The sequence below is a fragment of the Danio aesculapii genome, chromosome 16 (genome assembly GCF_903798145.1).
Source record: "Danio aesculapii chromosome 16, fDanAes4.1, whole genome shotgun sequence".
Taxonomy (NCBI): domain Eukaryota; kingdom Metazoa; phylum Chordata; class Actinopteri; order Cypriniformes; family Danionidae; genus Danio; species Danio aesculapii.
In genome coordinates this window covers 56,141,075-56,163,993 of record NC_079450.1, presented here as the reverse complement: position 1 = coordinate 56,163,993, position 22,919 = coordinate 56,141,075, and the positions used below count along the sequence as shown (strand labels likewise).

The window sequence follows — 22,919 nt, the reverse complement described above, 5'->3', positions numbered from 1 at the left end:
TTGTGTGTGTATGTGTGTGTTTGCGTGTGTGTTTTCTGTGTATGTGTGTGCGTGTGTTTTGTGTGTGTGTGTGTGTTTTGTTTGTGTGTGTATTTGTTTGTGTGTGTGTGTTTTGTCTGTGTGTGTGTATGTTTGTGTGTTTGTGTGCGTGTGTTTTGTGTGTGTGTGTGTTTTTGTGTGTTTTTGTGTGTGAGCGTGTGTTTTGTGTGTGCGTGTGTTTTGTGTGTGTGTGTGTGTTTTGTTTGTGTGTGTATTTGTTTGTGTGCGTGTGTTTTGTGTGTATTTTGTGTGTGTGTTTTTGTGTGTGTGTTTATGTGTGTTTTTTTGTGTGTGTGTGTTTGTGTGTGTTTTTGTATTTGTGTGTTTTGTGTGTGCGTGTGTTTTTTGTATGTGTGTTTGTATGTGTGTTTGTGTGTGTGTTTGTTTGTATGTGTCTGTTTTTTGTGTGTGTGTATTTGTGTGTGTTTTGTGTGTGTGCATGTGTGTGTGTGTGTGTTTGTGCGTGTGTGTGTGTTTTTGTGTTTTTGTGTGTGTGTTTTTGTGTGTGTGCGTGTGTTTTGTATGTGTGTGTGTTTGTGTGTTTGTGTGTGTGTGCATGTGTGTGTTTTTGTGTGTGTGTGTGTTTTGTGTTTGTGTGTGTGTGTGTGTGTGTGTGTGCACCCTAATTTCCCACTGAGCCTGTAAGCACTTGGCTTCTCCTGGTAATAAGATCTGAGTGAGCTGTTGGTCTGAGTGTGTGTGTGACCTGTGTGTGTGACCTGTGTGTGCCCCTGTTTTACGGTGGCTGTATTAAGCAGGAAGTGTGTGTGTGTGTGTGTGTGTGTCCTGAGGAAAGGAAGGCAGTAAAGCATCAGATCTCTCTCTGTGTGTGTCTCAGCTTGAGCTCTGCTTCATTACAGGAGCTGCAGTGTGTGTTTGGCATGCACATTTCATACACAGTGGCAGTTCAGAGCGCTTTACATCAACAAGAATAAAGGGAATATGTGTGTGCGTAGATTCACACACTTGAGTTTAAGGAACAATTCTCAGTGTTAACTAATGACATGACTAGACAGCAGTGGGTAGCGCAATCACCTCACAGCAAGAAGGTCGCAGGTTCGAGCCTCTGCTGATTCAGTTAGTGTTTCTGTGTGGAGTTAGCATGTTCTCCCCGTGTTGTTGTGGGTTGTAGTGTAAATTGGCCGTAGTGTATGAGTGTGTGTGTGAATGAGTGTGTATGGGTGTTTCCCAGTACTGGGTTGCGGCTGGAAGGAATAGTTGGTGGTTCATTCCGCTGTGGTGACCCCTGATGAATAAAGGACTAAGCTGAAGCTGAATGAATGAATGAATATAATGAGGTCAATAATGGAATTGAATGAAGATGAATAATCCCGTGTTTACTCTCTTCTCTCTTTCCTCTATTATAATCAGCCTCTTTGCTTTGCATTTTATGTTGTTTCCAAACCATTCAGTAACACTTTATATCCCTGTCGATATCCTAAATGTTTATAAATATTGATAAGCAATGCCTCGGCCTCATTAAACGCATGTATACATGATCGTATCCTGATATCGTAACACACCCAAACCACAGATCAACTGGAGTAATAAAGGTTGAATAAACGCGGCGGAGGTTTTCCTGCAAACACACTCGGCCGTCTCAGACCTGTTGTAATATTTAGTGATGGTTTTGTGGAGAGCCGCAGTGTGTGTGCGTATGTGTGTGTGTGTGTGTGACTCTACAGTGACCCCGCGTCTGCTTAATTCCCCCCTGGTCACCGACCGCAGCTGTTTCTGTCTGTTTCTGAATGGTGGACAGTGGACTGAAAAACAAAAATCTCACTCTAGCTAAAGTAGCAGTGCTAGCTAAAAAATGAGTAACAGAAATCTGCTGTAAACACTACTTAAAGTATGAGTAGAAGAAGCCCTAAACCTACTCATGTGTAGTGAGTACTGTGAAAATCACTAAAATGGCCGTAGTGTATGAGTGTGTGTGTGTGTGTGTGTGTGTGTGTTTGAATGAGTGTGTATGGGTGTTTCCCAGTACTGGGTTGCAGCTGGAAGGGCATCCGCTGTGTAAAACATATGCTGGATAAGTTGGCAGTTCATTCTGCTGTGGCGACCCCTAATGAATAAGGCAGTAAGTCGAAGGAAAATAAATGAATGAATGAATAAATGAATGAATGAATGAATGAATGAATGCATGAACGAATGAATGAATGAATAAATGAATGAATGAATAAATGAATGAATGAATAAATGAATGAATGAATAAATGAATGAATGAATAAATAAATGAATGAACGAATGAATAAATGAACGAATGAATAAATGAATGAATGAAGGAATAAATGAATGAATGAATAAATGAATGAATAAATGAATGAATGAATGAATGATTGAATAAATGAACGAACGAATGAATGAATGAATAAATGAATGAATGAATTAATGAATAAATGAACAAATGAATGAATGAATAAATTAACGAATGAATGAATGAATGAATGAATGAATAAATAAATGAATGAATGAATAAATGAACTAATGAATGAATAAACGAATGAATGAATGAATGAATAAATAAATGAACGAATGAATGAATGAATGAATGAATGAATGAATGAATGAATGAATGAATGAATGAATGAACGAATGAATGAATGAACGAATGAATGAATGAACGAACGAATGAATGAATGAATAAATGAATGAATAAATGAATGAATAAATGAACGACTGAATAAATTAATGAATGAATAAATGAATGAATGAATAAATTAAGGAATGAACAAATGAATGAATAAATGAATGAATGAATAAATGAATGAATGAATGAATAAATGAACGAATGAATTAATGAATAAATAAATGAATAAATAAATGAATGAATAAATGAACGAATGAATAAATGAATGAATTAATAAATGAATGAATGAATAAATGAATGAATGAATAAATGAACAAATGAATGAACGAATAAATTAACGAATAAATGAATGAATGAATAAATAAATGAATGAATGAATAAATGAACTAATGAATGAATAAATAAATGAACGAATGAATGAATGAATAAATGAATGAACGAACGAACGAATGAATGAATGAACGAATGAATAAACGAACGAACGAACGAACAAATGAATGAATGAATAAATGAACGAATGAATAAATTAATGAATGAATAAATAAATGAATGAATAAATTAACGAATAAATAAATGAATGAATGAATAAATGAATGAATGAATGAATAAATGAACGAATGAATAAATGAATAAATAAATGAATGAATGGATGAATGAATGAGTGAATAAATGAATGAATGAATGAATGAATGAATGAATGAATGAATGAATGAGTGTTGATGATTACAAACCTCTATGAGTGAAACTTCAAAACAGCATTTGTTTGTGAATGGAGTTGTGTCTCAGTTAACATGTATGTTGATTTCTAAGCCGTGGTGGTTTGTCAGTGTTTCATTCCTGAACATGTTTGTGTGTGTGTGTGTGTGTGTGTGTGTGTGTGTGTGTGTGTGTGTGTGTGTGTGTGTGTGTGTGTGTGTTGTGGAGTCGTCTTCTTCAGGACTCTTGGCTTTCTCTGACTCTTCCTGTCTCTCTGGAGATTGATGACTCTGTTTGTAGATCCAGCATTATTTCCATATGTAGAGCATGTAATACTGACTGACACAGGTCGAGCCTGAGAATGCTTGTGCACACACACACACACACACACACACACACACACACACACACACACACACACACACACACACACACACACGCGCACACACACACACACACACACACACACACACACGCACACACACACGCACATGCGCACACACACACACACACACACACACACACACACGCACGCACGCACACATGCACAAATATACATGCAAATATACACACACACACACACATGCACACACACACACACACACACACACACACACACAAAGCTGGACAAAGTTATTCTAACTGATCTCTCTCTCTCTCTGTGTGTGTGTGTGTGTGTGTGTGTGTGTGTGTTTCTCCTGCAGGCGTGTCCAGGTGCTGCAGTGAGCTCCAGGGCTGATCAGTGCTCCGCCTTCAACACTCAGGAGTTCATGGGTCGTGTGTATGACTGGGAGCCGTTCACTGAAGGTCAGGAGCGCAAACTGCTATAATACACACTCTCACACACACAGCTGAAGTCACGATTATTCGCCCTCCTGTGGATTTTAGATCCACCCAAATTTGAGATATTTCCCAAATGATGTTGAACAGATTCAGGAATTTCTCACAGTATTTCCTACAATATTTGTTCTTCTGGAGAAAGTCTTATTAGTTTTATTTCGGCTAGAATAAAAGCAGTTTTTATTGTTTTAAAGCCATTTTAAGGCACATTAGCTTATAGATTAACTTGATAAAAAATATATATATATATATACGGTGTATATATCAGGTCACGCAGTGGTGCAGTAGGTAGTGCTGTCGCCTCTCAACAAGAAGGTCGCTGGTTTGATCCTCGGCTGGGTCAGTTGATGTTTCTGTGTGGAGTTTGCATGTTCTCCTTGTGTTTGCGAGGAGAACACCTCCTGGTGCTCCAGTTTCCCTCAGTCCAAAGACAGGTGAATTGGGTAGGCTAAATTGTCCGTAGTGTATGAGTGTGAATGGATGTTTCCCAGAGATGGGTTGCAGCTGGAAGGGCATCTGCTGCGTAAAACATGTGCTGGATAAGTTGGCGGTTCATTCTGCTGTGGTGACCCCAGATTAATAAAGGGATTAAGCTGAAAAGAAAATGAATGAATGAATATATATATATATATATATATATATATATATATATATATATATATATATATATATATATATATATATATATATATATATTAGGGGTGTGAATCTACACTGGTCTCACGGTTCGGTTACGATTATCATGCTATCAATTAGGTTCAATTCGATATCTCGGTGCATTGAAGATGCTTTTCATAAACAGTTAGATTTTTTCTTCAACACAATCATTTTTTAAATTAAAATCTATAAATATGTTAATATTTATTTATTATTTGTCATACAATTTTGTCCTTTAATACAAGCAGTAAGATGTACGAACTGTACCTTTAATTTGACCTCTTTCTGAATGCATCCAACAACATTCACTGAAGACAGCATGAGCATTTATAGCAAATAAACTCATGTAAATATTAGACACATCCGTAATAGACACGGTGGAGAAAACTCGCAACTCAGACACGCTCATGTCTGGATCCACAAGTATCGGTTTAACAGCCGAGAGGAGAGGAAAAGTTACCTCACGAACACGCCAGCGGGTCAAATGTCCAAAGTGAGAGAGAGAGAGAGAGAGACAGAGATGGAGTTCCTCTCTAGTAGTGAAGTAGCGGCTCCTGTGCTGTGCCTTCTTCAGTGTCAGCGAAAGACTTTCCAGCATATTAACAAGCAGTTAAACTGTGCATAATTATAGAAGCGTTTCATTTACTCGCCCTCGCCTCTTTCACCATAGTATTCTACTGCCACATCGCCCATAGGAGATAAATGATGTCAGGACGTAATAACTGGTTATGATCTATTAATCTATATTATTATATATAACTGGTTATGATCCGATATCGAATTGTCTGCATCACGATGCACAGAAGAAACAATTAATTTTGACACCCCTAATATACATATACATATATATATGTATATGTATATATATATATATATATATATATATATATATATATATATATATATATATATATATATATATATATGATGTCCTAATGACTTTAATTCTGTAGATTTCCCGCACAATCGGTGTATAACATGTGCAAAATGTGGCTCTGTTTCCATTCAGCCTGACCTGGCCTTAAACAGTGAGTGATTCTGAAGTTCAGACCTTCAGATAAGCCAGAATAAAGGCGGTCTTCAGAGTCTGTGAATGAACTGAGGAATAAAAAAAGACAAAGTAGACGTAGAATGAATGGAGGAGGAGGGGTCAGGGCTATTACTGTACCAGAGTCTTTGTGTTACAGACGGACACAGAAAGAGAAACAGTTATAAACACAGAGTTATAAATAGAGCCTTCAACCACTATAAATCAACAATCAGGAAAAGAAAGAGTGACTTAGATTGGGGAAACTGAATAAGGAGCTGAGTCTCAGAGGTCATGGAGTCATGGCAACCCACTGAAACATATCAATCTCCAATCTCCAGGTCTTTTAGCTTAGCTTAGCATAATTCATTGAATCGGATTAGACCATTAGCATCTCAAAAATGATGAAAGAGATTCAGTGTGTTTTTCTGTTTAAAACTCGACTCTTCTCTAGTTAGATTGTGTACTAAGACTGACGGAAAATGAAAAGTTGGATTTTTGTGTTACTGATGGACACAGAAAAAGAAACACAGAGTTCAAAACAGTTATAAACGCAGGGTTATAGCAGAGCTCTGCTATAAATCAGCCATCAGAAAGAGAAAGAACAAGTTATATTAGGGAAACCGGATGAGGAGGCGGAGTTTCAAAGGTCAGGGAGTCATTGCAACCACTGAAACATGCCAATCTCCTAGTCGATCACTTTTAGCTTAGCTTAGCATAATCAGTTGAATCGGATTAGACCATTAGCATCTCGAAAATGATGAAAGAGTTTCAGTGTGTTTTTCTGCTTAAAACTCAACTCTTCTGGAGTTACATCATGTACTAAGACTGACGGAAAATGAAAGGTTGCTATTTTCGAGGATAATATGGCTATCCATACTTGCATTCGGGCGTAATAATCAAGGAACTTTTCTGTCATACATGACTCCAGCAGCGATGGATATTTTTGTGTTACTGACAGACACAGAAGGAGAAACACAGAGTTATCGCAGAGCTCCGCTGTAAATAAAGAGAAAGAGTGACTTATATTGGGGAAACTGAATGAGTGGGCGGAGTCTCAGAGTTCAGGGAGTCATGGCAACCCACTGAAACATGCTGCTGTTCGGGACGGATGGATGGATGGATGGATGAAAGCCTCTGTGAATGAGAATAAAGGGAAAAAACTCTGAATAGTAAGTGAGAGGCTTGAAAACAGGGGAAGTGAGGACAGACGGCGCTGAAGTGACACTCAATCTAGTGTTGAGCAGAGAGAGAGAGAGAGAGATTGAAGCATGCAAGCTATGTTTCCTGCCTACTTTTATACACATTTTGCATAACAAATGCATCATGGAAATGCCAAAATGTGCATAGATCAAAAAAATGTGTGTATATATATATATATATATAGAGAGAGAGAGAGAGAGAGAGAGAGAGAGAGAGACATCTGAAGAACACAAGCTGAAATATTACAATAGATGCGTAAACTCTTACATTACTTTACATTACACTTACTTTAATGTGACGCAGTTACAGTTTAACTCTTCATTTAACTACTGAGTAATATTGGTTACTTGCATGTCTTTATTGGGGGGTTAGGGTTAGGGTTGGGTTTAGAGTTAGTGACATGTAACTATGCATCATTCATTATTATAACAAGTTAGTAATTCATTCATTCATTTTCTTTTCAGTTTAGTCTCTCTATTAATCTGAAGTCACCCCAGCGGAACGAACCGCCAATTTATCCAGCATATGTTTTACACAGCCGATGCCCTTCCAGCTGCACCCCAGTAATGGGAAATATCACACTCATTCACACTCATACACTACATCCAATTTAGTTGATCAATTCCCCTATAGCGCATGTGTTTGGACTGTGGGGGAAACCGGAGTACCCAGAGGAAACCCACGCCAACACGGGGAGAACATGCAAACTCCAGAAATGACCACTGACCCAGCTGAGGCTAGAACCTGCGACCTTCTTGCTGTGAGGACAAAGTGCTAACCACTGAGCCACCGTGTCACCCTTAAAGTGTTAGTTCACCCAAAAATGAAAGTTACTCAGTATTTACTCACCTCTAAAGTGGTAAATAACCTTATGAGTGTATTTATTGTATTGAACAAAAAAGAAGATATTTTGAAGAATGCTGAAACTCTGCAACAATCCATAAAAACAAACACTCTGGACGTCAGTGGTTGCAGGTTTCCAGCTTTCTTCAGTATATCTTCTTTTGTGTCTCAATAGAAGTAGCTCAGTGGTCAGCACTGTGGCCTCTTGTGGGAACATGGGGAGAACATGCAAACTCCACACAGAAATGCCAACTGACCCAGCTGGGGCTCATACCAGCAACCTTCTTGCTGTGAGGCGATCATGCTACCCACTGCACCACCGTGACGCCATCGTAATTAATCTATAGTCATTTAAATCACAATAAATTAAGTGTTAACTTATTTTCTTGAGTTTAGAACTAGAATTTTAAAGGAACACTCCAGTTTTTGGTGAAAATAGGCTTATTTTACATGGGGATCGTCTGCATGTCTAGCAGGTATATAAGGTTTCCATACCATGCAGTTGAGCAGCTAAACATTAAAGCGCAATTTGCAGCGATCGCTGGTTTTCCCGATGTAATCGGAGCGATCGACTGCACGCACATGGCTATAAAGGCGCCATCTGAAGATGAATTTGGGTGAAAGTAGTATGGGATGCTCAAATGCGCTTAACATAACACACACTTATTAATGATTCCTACTTGTCTTCCTCGTGATGAAGAGTAGGTAAAATCTGATATGTAGAGGGGGAAAAAATAGATTGAGTTCATCAGACGCTGGATTCAAACCGAGTTCATGCTCGAACGTGTCAAAACATGTTGCCATGCGCTTTACAAGCTATGCCACTCACGCTGTTTAAGACGCTACATAACTTTACACCTTTACACCAGACCACTTCTTTTTTAATTCACTCACAGTGCGATGATCAGACCCCACTGTGTTAACCGCGTCAGCTAAACTCTATTAATTCCGGAGGACAAACTTGCAAATAACACCATTTATCTCCGGTCTACCTCCGAAACGAGCACCTCACATTCACAGTCTGTTCTCTTTTTGCTTGCTTTTTCTGTTTGGTTTTGCCAAAGTCGAGTCATTAGCATATTCATAAGGGGGAGGAGTCAGGGAGGGGTTTTGCGCTCATGCACGTGCGCTCAGTTTCACGTTAAAGCTGCGGTCACACTGGGCTTTTCTTCCCATAGACTTCCATTCATACGCACGCGAATGCGTCAGACTGGAAATGCAAGGTCATGCGCTAAGTTTCGTAGGTCGCTGTGGTGCAAAGTTCAAGCTTGGTGATCTCTGACCAAATCGCGTCACTTGACTGCGTGAGACCAATCGAGGATTAAAACAGGACCTCTCTGTACAGAAATTTAAAACATGAAGCAATTGCTGGCTTTTTTAATGTCTAATCATCTTGTTTAATCCCGCCCCTTTTCGCAGCACCGCACGACAGAATTTCGCACACACAAAGCCCAGTGTGACCTTTCTGGGCTTTTCCTCCCATAGATTTCCATTCATACACACGCGAATGCGTCAGACTGGAAATGCGAGGTCATGCGTCACGTTTCGCAGGTCGCTGCGATGCAATGTTCAAGCTTGGTGAACTCTGACCTGCTAAATCGCATCACTTGACTGCGTGAGATCCATCGAGGATCCAAACAGGACCTCTCTGCACAGAAATTTAAAACGTGGAGCAATCGCTGGCTTTTATTAATGTCTAATCATCGTGTTTAATCCCGCCCCTTTTTGCAGCGATGTACGACAGAATTTCGTAAGCTCAAACTCTAGTGTGACCGTAGCTTAATTCGGATGTACAACGAGAATACCCGTGGGATTCAGCGTACGCAGTGTTTCATACGTCAGATATTTTTCTGCGTACGCACATATACAGCTTTGTTCAAACACAATGTTTTAGTATGTAAAACAATAAAACCATGACTCACAAAATATGGCAAAGTGCTGATTTAGGGATGTTATTTGACAGTGTAAAGAGTTGAATGTGTGCGTTAAACTTCAGATGAGCTGCGTGTTGAGGTGTAACTGAGCTGATGCTGATTTATCCACTTAGCAGAAGCGTTTATCCGAATGACTTACGAGTGAGGAATGCCTGAGTGATTCAGAGATCATGTAGCGTGAAGACGGCCAACACACACTTCCCAAATGACCGGGAAAAACACAAGCCAGGACAGAGCTGTAGGTGCGGCACAGTCTGAGACATGCTTTTATGATTTAAGGAGATGCTCGTCGATAGGTGTGTGTCGAGCGCATTTCTGGAGGGCTGCGTCTGCATTTTCGTCTGGATGCTTGTGAAAGCGGTGTTTTTCTTTTTGAGCTAAAAATGCAGCGGTGGCTTAGTGGTTAGCACTGTGGCCTCACAGCAAGAAGATCACTGGTGTTCAGGTGTGTTTGATTAGGGTTGGAGCTAAACTCTCCAGGACACTTTCAGGACCGAGTGTGGACACCCCTGGTCTAAATCAAGGGTGTTCAAACTCTGGAGGGCCGGTGTCCTGGAGAGTTTAGCTCCAACCCTAATCAAACACACCTGGGCTAGCTAATCAAGCTCTTATTGGCTTTCTGGAAACATCCTGTAGCAGGTTAATTAAGATCTGCAGGACACCGGCCCTCCAAGAGCGTATTAATGCGTTACTTTCTACAGGAACTTCCCTGAAGACACCTGTAATGAACAGTTTTCTACATCTTGTGTTCATGTTTTTATTTCTTATATCTCCCCATGTGCTTCTGAACTGCATTATGGGACCTTTCACCCTTAACATGTTTGAAAAGGTGAGGTGCACATGTGTAATAGTCTGCAGTGCTATATTGTCTTGGTGTTGTACATTGCGCTACAGAGACCGTGTAATAATCTGCAGCACGTTTTCTGTTGTTCTACAGACGTCCCTACTGAAAAAAACTGCTTAAACCAGCCTAGGCCGGTTAGCTGGTTTTAGCTGGTGGACCAGGCTGGTTTTAGAGGGGTTGTGGCCGTTTCCAGGCTGATTTCCAGCAATTTCCAACCTGGTCTTAGCTGGTCAGGCTGGGAGATGACAAGCTAAAATCTGCTTGACCAGCCTAGTGTGTGCTTGTTGATATGCTAGTATGTGTGTGTGTATTTGTTTGGATGTGTGTGTCTGTGTGTGCGTATTTGTTTGGATGTGTGTGTCTGTGTGTGCGTATTTGTTTGGGTTTGTGTGTCTATGTGTGCGTATTTGTTTGGGTGTGTGTGTGTGTGTTTCTGTGTGTGCGTATTTGTTTGTTTGTGTGTGTGTGTGTGTTTCTGTGTGTGCGTATTTGTTTGTTTGTGTGTGTGTGTTTGTTTCTGTGTGTGTGTATTTGTTTGAGTGTGTGTTTGTGTGTATGTGTATGTGTTTGAATATATCTGTGTGTTTATGAATGTGTGTGTGCTTGTGGATATGCTTGTGTGTGTGTGTGTGTGTGTGTGTGTGTGGGTGTGTGTGTGTGTGTGTGTGTGTATTTGTTTGGATGTGTGTGTGTGTGTTTGTTTCTGTGTGTGCGTATTTGTTTGGGTGTGTGTGTGTGTGTGTGTGTATTTGTTTGGGTGTGTGTGTGTGTGTATTTGTTTGGGTGTGTGCGTGCGTGCGTGCGTGTGTGCGTGTGTGTGTATTTGTTTGGGTGTGTGTGGGTGTGTGTGTTTGTTTCTGTGTGTGTGTATTTGTTTGGGTGTGTGTGTTTGTTATTGTGTGTGCGTATTTGTTTGAGTGTGTGTTTGTGTGTATGTGTATGTGTTTGAATATATCTGTGTGTTTATGAATGTGTGTGTGCTTGTGGATATGCTAGTATGTGTGTGTGTCTGTGTGTGTGTGTGTGTATGTGTGTGTGTGTGTGTGTGTATGTGTTTGGGTGTGTGTGTGTGTGTGTGTGTGTGTGTGTGTGTGTGTGTGTATGTGTTTGGGTGTGTGTGTTTGTTTCTGTGTGTGCGTATTTGTTTGGGTGTGTATGTTTGTTTCTGTGTGTGCGTATTTGTTTGGGTGTGTGTGTTTGTTTCTGTGTGTGTGTATTTGTTTGAGTGTGTGTGTTTGTTTCTGTGTGTGCATATTTGTTTGTGTGTGTGTGCATTTGTTTAGATGTGTGTGGGTGGGTGTGTGTGTCTGTTTGTTTGTGCGTTTTTATGTTTCTCTGTGCTGAATATATCTGTGTGTTTATGAATGTGTGTGTGCTTGTGGATATGCTAGTATGTGTGTGTGTGTGTTTGTTTGTCTGTCTGTGTGTGTGTGTGCGTGCGTGCGTGCGTGCGTGCGGGCGTGCGTGCGTGTGTGTGTATGTGTGGTGTAGGAGGTATAAGAATGTTCTGGATCTATTAGAAGTGAAACTGTCGTGGGCTCCAGCAGTTTTGTGAGCTGATGTTGGACAGAACTTCAGGGCTTTGGCCGTGTGTGTGTGTGTGTGTGTGTGTGTGTGCAGTAATTGTTCCTGTATGCCGCTGCTGTTCAGTTGTGTGTATGTTTTGGCGTGTTCTCGGTGTGCCAGGGGGTTTATAAGACAAAGCTGATTGAAATATGAAATGATTTGCTGGCCCTCGTGTCCCTCCAAACCCGAGTGATGCTGGAGGACAGAGCGAGATCTCATTACTGAAATCACAAACAGACTGAAAACTCATTTGGAGAAAACCTTCATGTCCATCCTAGCTCTCTTTAAATGCCTTTATAAGAGCTCATGAGGGTGCCGCGGTGACGCAGTGGGTAGCGCTGTTGCCTCACAGCAAGAAGGTTGCTGGTTCGAGTCCCAGCTGGGTCAGTTGGTGTTTCTGTGTGGAGTTTGCATGTTCTCCAAACACATGCGCTATAGGGGAATTGATTAACTTAATTGGCTGTAGTGTGAGTGAGAATGAGAGTGTATGGGTGTTTCCCAGTACTGGGTTGCAGCTGAAAGGGCATCCGCTGTGTTAAACATATGCTGGAATAGTTGGCGGTTCATTCCTCTGTGGCGACCCCTGATAAATAAGGGACTAAGCTGAAGGAACATGAATATTTTTTCTGCTGTAGGTCAACAGGAGGATTAGAGATGGAAACCTTCACAGTAATGTGTTCCTGTACTGTAGATGTTACTGTGAGTTTTTCGGGATCACCGTGTCTCTTCTTCGGACATTCCAGCTCTTTCTTTCTTTCTTTCTTTCGCTCCGTCTGTATATCCCTCTTTCCCTGAACAGATTCCTCTCTCATCCTGTGCTGTTCTTTCTCTCTCTGGTCTTCCTGTCCTCTCTCTCTCGCAGTTTGTTTAGAGACAGAGATAGCGGGGAAGTATATTTAGTCTGAATAGACCCGACCGTCTGCTGCTCGGAGAGAAACACTCTCTCTCTCTCTCTGAGTGTGTGTGTGTGTGTGTGTGTCTGTCTCTTGCTCTCTCTCTCTGTCTCCATCATTGTCTCCAGCATAATCTCTCAAAGATAACTGTGACAGAATGGGAAAAGACAGGCTTGGAATCTCTCACTCTTTTGTCATTGTCAGCTGATTCTGAGAGAGTGAGAGAGAGAGAGAGAGAGAGAGAGAGAGAGAGAGAAAGAGAGGAAAGAGAGAGAGAGAGGAGAATTGAATTTAAAGTGCCTTTTATTACAAATAGTTAATCATCGTCATTTCATCAACTCACAAGGGATGTAAAAAATGTAAAATATATATATATATAAATACATTGATTAAAATAAAGTAAAAACTAACTCTTCTTCAACAACTGAACACAAAGCCCCACTTTCACACCACCTCATTTCAAAAGCCAACATATCTTTTGTAGATTTATAAAAACAATAATCAATCAGAACTCGTGATTTCACCAAGTTTACAAACATTGCCACCACATCTTCCCCAGACAATCTTTCAACCTTGTTTTTTCTGCTCATATAAATAGCTAGTTTAGCTTGCCCTAAAACAAAATTCAGAAGTTGACATTTAAACCTCTTTCTTTTAACAAATTTAAAACCAAAAATAAAAACTCTCACAGAAAACATTTCATTACATGAGGTAAAAATATTTTCCAAAAATAAAAATAAAGGTTTCAGTCTGTTACATTCCATAAAAGCGTGAAAAATTGTTTCTCTTTTTGAACAAAAAGGACAGTTAGCAATGGCATCATGATTAATAACTGAAATAAAAGCATTGACTGCAATAGCACAGTGAAGGAGTCTCCATTGTATATCTCCTGACCTTTTAGACAACGGTGGCTTATACAGTGACCTCCATTCAGGTTTAACATGTTCTTCTACACCCAACACTTCACGCCAAGGTGTGTCAATTTTATCGTTCAGTTCTTTTTTATTAAAAACTTTAACACAAACTTTGTAAAAATCTTTGCCAGTAACCATAGATAGACCCAAGCACAATGTTTTTTTGAAGTCCAGGAAGGGTCCTTTAAAATCCTCTAACTTGGGGAGCAACGTGAAAAACGGAAAAAAATCCTCTGATTCAGAATCATTTACTTTTCCACAACTGTCTTTTAGCAGAGTTTTTTCTTCATCACTGACCAGTCCTCTCCATTTCTGTAACATATATTCAACAGTCCGCAAGGATCGAATTCTTAAAACATCGGCCACTTCTTGCGTTTTTCTGAAGTCCACTCCAGCAATATGCAACAAACGTCCAAGCGTATAAATCTTTGAATTCAGTAACACTTCGTTAAGTCCATGAAATGAAGAACTGTCCTTTGTTAGATCGAAACGAGCTCCATATATTAGAGGCTCTTCCAACAACCAGTGGAGAGAACATGTACTATTTCTTTGCAAATTAAACAGACTCCACACCTTAAAAAGATTTCTGTAAAATATTGGCAGTCTATTAACATTCAATTTGAGGGGGTCCATTAAAAACAAGGCTTTATCCAAATCCAGCCCTGCAACACTGTGTAAAATTGAGCATGTCACTGCTCGCCATCCATACACTGAAGACCCATACAGAAATTTTTGTAAAAATTGTAATCGAAAAGCTGCTATTCTGCTTCTTAGCTGTATCAGACCTTGACCACCCTCTTCTTTGGTTAAATACAACACACTCTGTGGGACCCAATGCAAGTTATCCCAAAAAAAATTGACCAAAAGGCCTTGGAGTTCTGTTAATACTTGTGAAGGAGGATCTAAACAAGCTAGCCTATGCCAGAGACTGGAAGCTGCTAAATTATTCACTATTAAAACCCTTCCTTTATACGACATTTTGGGTATTAACCATTTCCATTTATTAAGTCTACCCTTTATATTATCCACAACCCCTTCCCAGTTTTTCTGAGTTAAACTTTCATCACCCAAGTACACTCCTAAATATTTAAAACCACTTGTTCCCCAGATCAAGCCCTCAGGAAGGTTTGGCCTATCTTTTAACCAATTACCAATTAAAATTGCTTCACTTTTATTCCAGTTAATTTTTGCTGATGACAAACTTTTAAAATCCTTTAAGACTTCCATTAAAACTTGCACATCATTCTGCTTGTCAATAAAAACAACTACATCATCAGCATAGGCAGAAAGTGTGACATTATTTTTACATCCAGGTAAATTCAACCCACAAACTTTTTTTCTTAGTTGTTGTAACAAAGGTTCAATGGCAAGTGAATACAACATTCCAGATAATGAGCAACCTTGTCTTATACCCCTACAGACCTTAAAAGGAGCGCATAAGCCACCGTTTATTTTCAGCACACTTTCAACATCACCATAAAGTACTTTCACTTTATCAATAAAATCTTGACAAATACCAAAAGCTTCTAATGTTCTCCACAAATAAGGGTGCTCAACCCTATCAAAAGCTTTTTCTTGATCTAACGATATAAGACCAATTTTTAAATTAAGCAACTTGGAGACATCAAAAATATCCCGCATAAGGGTAATATTATCAAAAATTGACCTCCCGGGGACACAATAAGTCTGATCTGGATGCACCACTAAATCTATTACTTTAGTTAACCTGTTAGCTAACACTTTTGATAACAATTTATAGTCAGCACATAAAAGTGAGACAGGGCGCCAATTTTTCATTTCTAAAAGGTCTCCTTTCTTGGGAAGGAGTGTGATGACCGCTCTACGACTACTCAATGGAAGCCTGCCTGATGCTAAACTGTCATTAAGCACCTGCAAGAGGTCATCACCCACCTCGGTCCAAAAAAATTTATAAAAATCAACTGGAAGACCATCAATTCCTGGTACTTTGCCAGATTCCATTTTTTGTAATGCTTTATACAACTCTTCCATTCTTAAAACACCAGAGATCTCATCATTTGCCTCCTCAGTCATTTGATTCAACCCTCTGAAAAAAGCACTCTCTGAGTCCCACTCTGCATCCAACTCATTTTTATACAAATTTTCATAAAAACTGTTTGCTCTTTTACGTATTTCTTCAGGTCTAATTAAAATTTCCCCCATCTCAGAGCGTAACGCATGTAAAATACGTTTTTGGCCATTTTTTTTTTTCAAGATTAAAAAAATATTTAGATGGTGCATCCATTTGTTCAATTCTTAAAAAACGTGAACGAATTAAAGCCCCTTGTGTTTTCAACCCCAGTAGGTCTGCCAACTGAGTTTTTCTATTTGAAATTGTTTCTATACAATTATGATTGTTTGTTGAATCAGCCAGAATCTGCAAATTGATTATCTCTGTCTCCAAGGCTTTCATGGAACTATTTAACTCTTTGGTGACATTACGAGTGTACTGCTGACACAGTTGTTTGATTTGGACCTTCCCAAAATCCCACCATTGATTTAAATCTCGAAATGAATCCTTTGTTTTTCTAAAATCTTCCCAAAAAAAAAACTAAAAACTTCCTTAAAATCCCTATTGCATAGTAGATTGGTGTTGAAGTGCCAATATGCACTGCGGGGCTTAACTTCATTTAAAAAGAAGGAACATAAAACCATATGGTGATCAGAGAAACTGACTGGAGAAATTATGCAGCTTTTAAAAATGCTCAACTGATGTTTAAAACTATAAAAACGATCCAATCTCGCAAGAGAAAGAAAATTATCACGAGCATGAGCCCATGTATACTGTCTCTGTCCTTCATGAAAATGCCTCCAAATATCACATAAATCATTCATATTAATACATTTAATGAGACGTTCACGTGAAGGTATATGAGGTTCAATATGGTTCCTGTCAATAAGACTTTCTGTACAATTGAAGTCTCCCCCTAAAAACAAATATTCTTCTGAATTGCACTTTTGTAGCACAGTATTAAGCATATCTAAAAACACTAATCTTTCAATTGGTGATGTTGGAGCATAAACGCATATAAAAATGAGAATGTATTTTTCAAAGATTGCTCTTATTTTCAAAAATCTTCCTTTCACAATCTCCTCTACTTGAAAAGATACTGGACAAAATTTTTTTGTAAATAAAATACCCACTCCACCACTGATTGTGGTGTTATGACTAAAAACAGCATTCCCATCCCATTCTTGCATCCAATCAACTTCATTCTTAATGTCACTGTGTGTTTCCTGAATAAAAATAACATCTATGTTTTTCTGTTTAATAACCCCAAACAATTCAGCTCTTTTTTTGGAATTTCGTGCACCATTCACATTCAATGATGCTATGCACACTTCAGCCATAGTCAAACATAAAAAGAAAAAGAAACACAAACTATTGTGGTTCATCTTCATAAATTTATGCTTTTTCACTTCCATCATTCAGGTCTGCATTAAGTTTTCGCACTATTTTTTTCAATCGATACACTTCTTTGTTTGAAAAACAACCTTCAGCCATAAAACCTTTAACTTTATCCACAAACTGCTCAACATCTGGAAAGTATTCATTTACTAAGACGCCCCTCTTATTCTTCGTTGACCTTAGAAATAGTTTGATGTCATCTACTCCATAATTACGACTAGAAAACTCACTCTGAGACAGTGTAAGGCTTGAATCAGAGAGCTCGCTGTCACTCTCTGACTCAAGTTCATCTTCCATATCAACTTTTTTCACTTGCCGAAAACCATGCACATTGTCTGACTTTTTCCTTTTTAATGGCACCTTAAATACTGTTTTCTCCACGTCTGTTTCATTTTGCCCACCGTCAACCTCCCGAACATCCCCCAAAACAACTTCCAAATTTTGTTTATCGCTTGGCTCACCTTCGGCTTCCTCGTCTTCAACATCTTTTGCATTTTGCGCTTCCACCTCCACTGAAACCGATGCGTTCTCCACAGGATCCACACTGTGATCGCCATCATGACCGTTCGCTGCCACCACCGCAGGTTCCACCTCGGCGGGCTCATCGGCCGGTTGCTCGTCACCATTAGCTGCGCCGCCCGCATTAGCGGGGCGATTGTTTTCTTCAGTTTTGTTGGGACAAACACGGACCAAATGACCGATTTTTCCACAGCCAAAACACTTAATCTTGTCCGTGGTAATGAACACCACGTAGTCGAAGTCATCCACTCGGAAATTAAGCGTAAGTTCTAAGTCAGCGTCATTGTTTACAATCATGTAAACAGAGCGTCTGAATGAAACAACGTGTTTCAGTAAAGGGGAAGCACCACCAATTGGAATTTTTTTAATCGAGGAAACCAGCTTACCGTAGCGAGACAGTGCTTGTGTTAAAACTTCATCACTAATAAATGGTGGGACGTTCGAGATAGTGACTCATTTTGACGGCAATGAAAGAGGCATAACTAGAGTAAGGACACCATCCAGTATAATTCCTTTCTGAACCACTTCATTTGCATTCTCTATTGTGCTTAAAAAGATAACTATTGCACTATTCATTTTAGATGCAGACAAAATATTCTCATGTCCTACAATTTCACCAACAGCTAAACAACAGCTCTCCACGCTCACTGCAGACGCCACTTTCACACCGTGACGACGCGTGAGCGAGCTCAATCCCCGCGCACCTGTACCTGCCCCAGCCATACTCCCCACTCCCAAAACCCCCACAACCCCTACAACCCAATTCCCTCCCCCCGAAAAACCAAAGCAAATAAGAAGAAAAGAATAAACTCCTACACCATATAACAAAGAGTATAAGAGAAAAGGAAAAAGTTTGAAAAGCAAGGCACTCAAACACCCGAGTCACACACGCTCACTCACAACGCACTCACTCCCAGCATGCTCTACGAGAGAGAGAGAGAGAGAGAGAGAGAGAGAGAGAGCACAACCATAATAGCCAACCCATGTTCATTGGAAATATGTGCCCAGGGCTATGCTTTTTGAGAACTAACCAATATGTACGCTGGACTATGATATTTGTTTTCACTAATCCACTAGAGCAGTGGTCCTCAACCCTTTTTACCAATGTGGACGGGTCAACGCTTGAACAATTTTACCGTAGACTTGGGTGGGGGTGGGGAGTAGGGGAGGTGGAGGGGAGCGAGGAGGGAATGTCAAGCTGACAATACATTGCGGTCATGTTTGATAGAAACGTGTGTTCTATATACACACTCACCGGCCACTTTATTAGGTACACCTTACAAGTGCATAGATTTCAGAAGCTACTGGAAATATTCCTCAGAGATTTTGCTGCAGATCTGTCGGCTGCACATCCGTGATGCCAATCTCCCGTTCCACCACATCCCAAAGGTGCTCTATTGGATTGAGCTCTGGTGACTGTGGAGGCCATTTGAGTACAGTGAACTCATTGTCATGTTCAAGAAACCAGTCTGAGATGATTGGGGCTTTATGACATGGTGCGTTATCCTGCTGGAAGTAGCCATCAGAAGATGGAGACACTGTGGTCATAAAGGGATGGACATGGTCAGCAACAATACTCGGGTAGGCTGTGGTGTTGACACCATGCTCGATTGGTACTAATGGACCCAAAGTGTGCCAAGAAAATCTCCCCCACACCATTACACCACCACCACCAGCCTGACTCGGTGTGGTCTTCTGCTGCTGTAGCCCATCCGCCTCAAGGTTGGACGTGTTGTGTGTTCAGAGATGCTCTTCTGCAGACCTCGGTTGTAACGAGTGCTTATTTGAGTTACTGTTGCCTTTCTATCAGCTGGAACCAGTCTGGCCATTCTCCTCTGACCTCTGGCATCAACAAAGCATTTGCGCCCACAGAACTGCTGCTCACTGGATATCTCCTCTTTGTCGGACCATTCTCTGTAAACCCTAGAGATGGTTGTGCGTGAAAATCCCAGTAGATCAGCAGTTTCTGAAATACTCAGAGCAGCCCGTCTGGCAGCAACAACCACGTTCAAAGTCACTTAAATCCCCTTTCTTCCCCATTCTGATGCTCACTTTGACCTGCAGCAGATCGTCTTGACCATGTCTACATGCCTAGATGCAGTGAGCTGCTGCCATGTGATTGGCTGATTAGAAATGTGCGTTAACGAGCAGTTGGACAGGTGTACCTAATAAAGTGGCCGGTGTCACATTGCATGCACACTTCAATATGCATCACGTAGTGTAAACATGATGTATCTGTGCTACAGGCTGCAGAAAGGACTGTTTGCCCAAATCTGGCATCATTCATGGTAAACTACCGTGAACTTCCAGTTAAAGATTAAACTTATTGTTTTATTAGCTGTTTCAAACACTCAGACAAGTGTTTCTCAAGCCAACATAAAAGCGTGCGCCAACAAACCGTACTGTGGAGTTTTTCTTCCACTGCAGACTGACAAAACTCCCCCCGTGTGTGTGCTTTCACCGTCAGCCAATCAGATTCGAGCTTGCCAGATGATAAAAGTGCTCAGTCTGTGTGCATCCAGGAATAGAAAGATAGACCGCAGGGCAAACACAAGCAGATCAGTGACCTTAAAGGATGGACTGATACGCTTGTGTCTGTTTTCTACAGCAGATGTTCTGCATTTAGATATGAAATCAGATTCTTACGTCAAAAACTATGAGTTATATTCTGAGTCACCATTAGTGGGTTGTTTACTGTAGTGTTGGGTGTTATTATATACAGAGTAACTAGTTACTGTAATTAAATGACTTCCATGCAGAATGCATCATGTCGTCCAGGGGTGGTGGGTTTAGTGGTTTGGGGGGCCCTAAGGCATTCCAGCCATGGGGCCCAGTAGTTCTGAAATGCACCGTTTGTACTTGTTAAACAACATAGTGCAAAACGTGAACATTTCAGTTGCGCTGGTCTGAAAATAGCAACAAATCACGCCAAACACGTCTTGCACCTTATTGCGCCGGGTGTATGTTAGGGCCCTTATAGGGATTTAACAGCGTTGAGTCAAGTAATTAAATTAATTATTGAGTTACTGTTGTGCCAAAGTAATTGGAAACATAATTTATATACAATTTGAATGATGTAATTAGTAATTAATGACTTTTTTATACTTCCCCAACACTGACTGTGGATTCCCGGAAAGCCAGAGATTTCCAGACAAACAGAGTTCATCCTAAATGGCCTAGAATGGAGTGTGTGTTATATCAGTGTCAGTAAACAGCGGTGTTAATGAGTGTTTTGATCATGGCTTTAATTGGCTGTAATTAATAACAAAGGGCTGCGTTGTGTTTATGAAGAAGCTCCTCCATCTGCAGCTGAGGGTTCACAAAGAGGACACATACTGCCAACAAAACAAGGCGATTTCAGAGCTTCAGTCATTCATATGTTTACCAAAGCAGCCATTTGCAGGCTTTTATAGAAGTATTTGTTCCCTCTGATGTCCAGCAGGGTTATTTTAAGAGTTTCCTCCACCAACAAAATGACCAAATGTGACCCCGGAGCACATAATGTTGCACGGGTGTACATTGTATTAGTTAAAATTATAGTTGTTTCTTTTATGCCAAAACATCATTACAATATTAAATAAAGATATTAAATATTATTAAATATTAAATAATGTTCAATGAAGACATTTTGTAAATGTTCTACTCTTAATATATCAAACTCTTTTTGATTAGTAATGTGCATTGCTGAATGCTTAGTTTGGACAACTTTAAAGGTGATTTTTGTAGCGTTTAGATTTTTTAACCCACAGATTCCAGGTTTTCTTGGCTAAACATTGTGCATTCATAACAAACAATACAGCAATTGAAAGCGTATTTATTCAGCATTTTAAAAAAATGAACTGGTTTATGACTAGTTTTGTGGTCCAGGGTCACAAATAGGTCAAATGTGCAAGCAGCTTTTTATGAATAGTTGTTTTTTATGTCAAGCGCCCTCTAGTGGGTTTACAAAATAGTGACAATGTTGTATTGTGTGGGTTGTCATAAAATTACACTTGATTTTAGCTTTACCAAAATCCTGGTTCATTTAAACAATGAATATGTACTTATATAGATGATCCATATTTTATGTTTCACAAAAATATACACAGCGCCATCTAGTGGATATATCATCTGAAACATGCAATGAAACGTACCTGAAGCAACATTTTTTACATTTAGCAAATATGTACACAGCACCCTCTAGTGGAATTATCATGCAAAACATGCAATGAAACGTACCCAGATCAGCGTACTTTCCATTTAGCAAATATATACACAGCGCCAAGACGTCAGAGCTTCTCGACACTTCGGTCTTTTATAGTGTAGCACCAATAACGATTAAGTACCAATTTTCAGTACACATCCATAGCCATCCCTAACACACCTCCTTTATAGACCAGCACACACATGAGTCCACAAAGTGGCGCAAATGGATTTGCTATTTAAAGAACATAGTGCAAAACGTGAAAATTACAGTTGCGCTGGTCTGAAAATTGCAACAAATCACGCCAAACACATCTTGCACCTTATTGCACCGGGTGTATGATAGGGCCCTTATAGGGATTTAACATTGTCAGATGACTGGATTTGTCATCTGAAAAATGCAACAAAATGTACAGAGGGCTACGTATTTTACCTTTCACAAAAATGTAGACAGCACCCTCTAGTGGAATTGTCATCTAAGACATGCAATGAAATGTTTTTGGAGTAACGTATTTTACATTTAGCAAAAATGCACACAGCGCCCTCTAGTGCAACGATACCCAGAGCTATATATTTTATGTTTCACAAAAATGTACACAGCGCCCTCTAGTGGATTTGTCACCTGCAACATGCAACAAAACATACACAGAGCTACATATTTTACATTTAGCAAAAATATAGACAGCTCATTCTAGTGGATTTGTCATCTGAAACATGCAATGAAACGTACCCGGAGCAACGTAAT

At 39.9% G+C, this 22,919-nt stretch overlaps 1 protein-coding gene across 1 annotated transcript in view; it reads left to right on the top strand.

Annotated features, from left to right (window-relative positions):
- adamtsl4 (ADAMTS-like 4) overlaps window positions 1-22,919 on the top strand; it is a 79,753-nt gene that overhangs the window by 33,212 nt on the left and 23,622 nt on the right. The window contains exon 5 of the mRNA XM_056474614.1: window positions 4,030-4,132. Within this exon, the coding sequence (XP_056330589.1) occupies window positions 4,030-4,132 (103 nt within the window). The remainder of the gene's footprint in view (window positions 1-4,029; window positions 4,133-22,919) is intronic.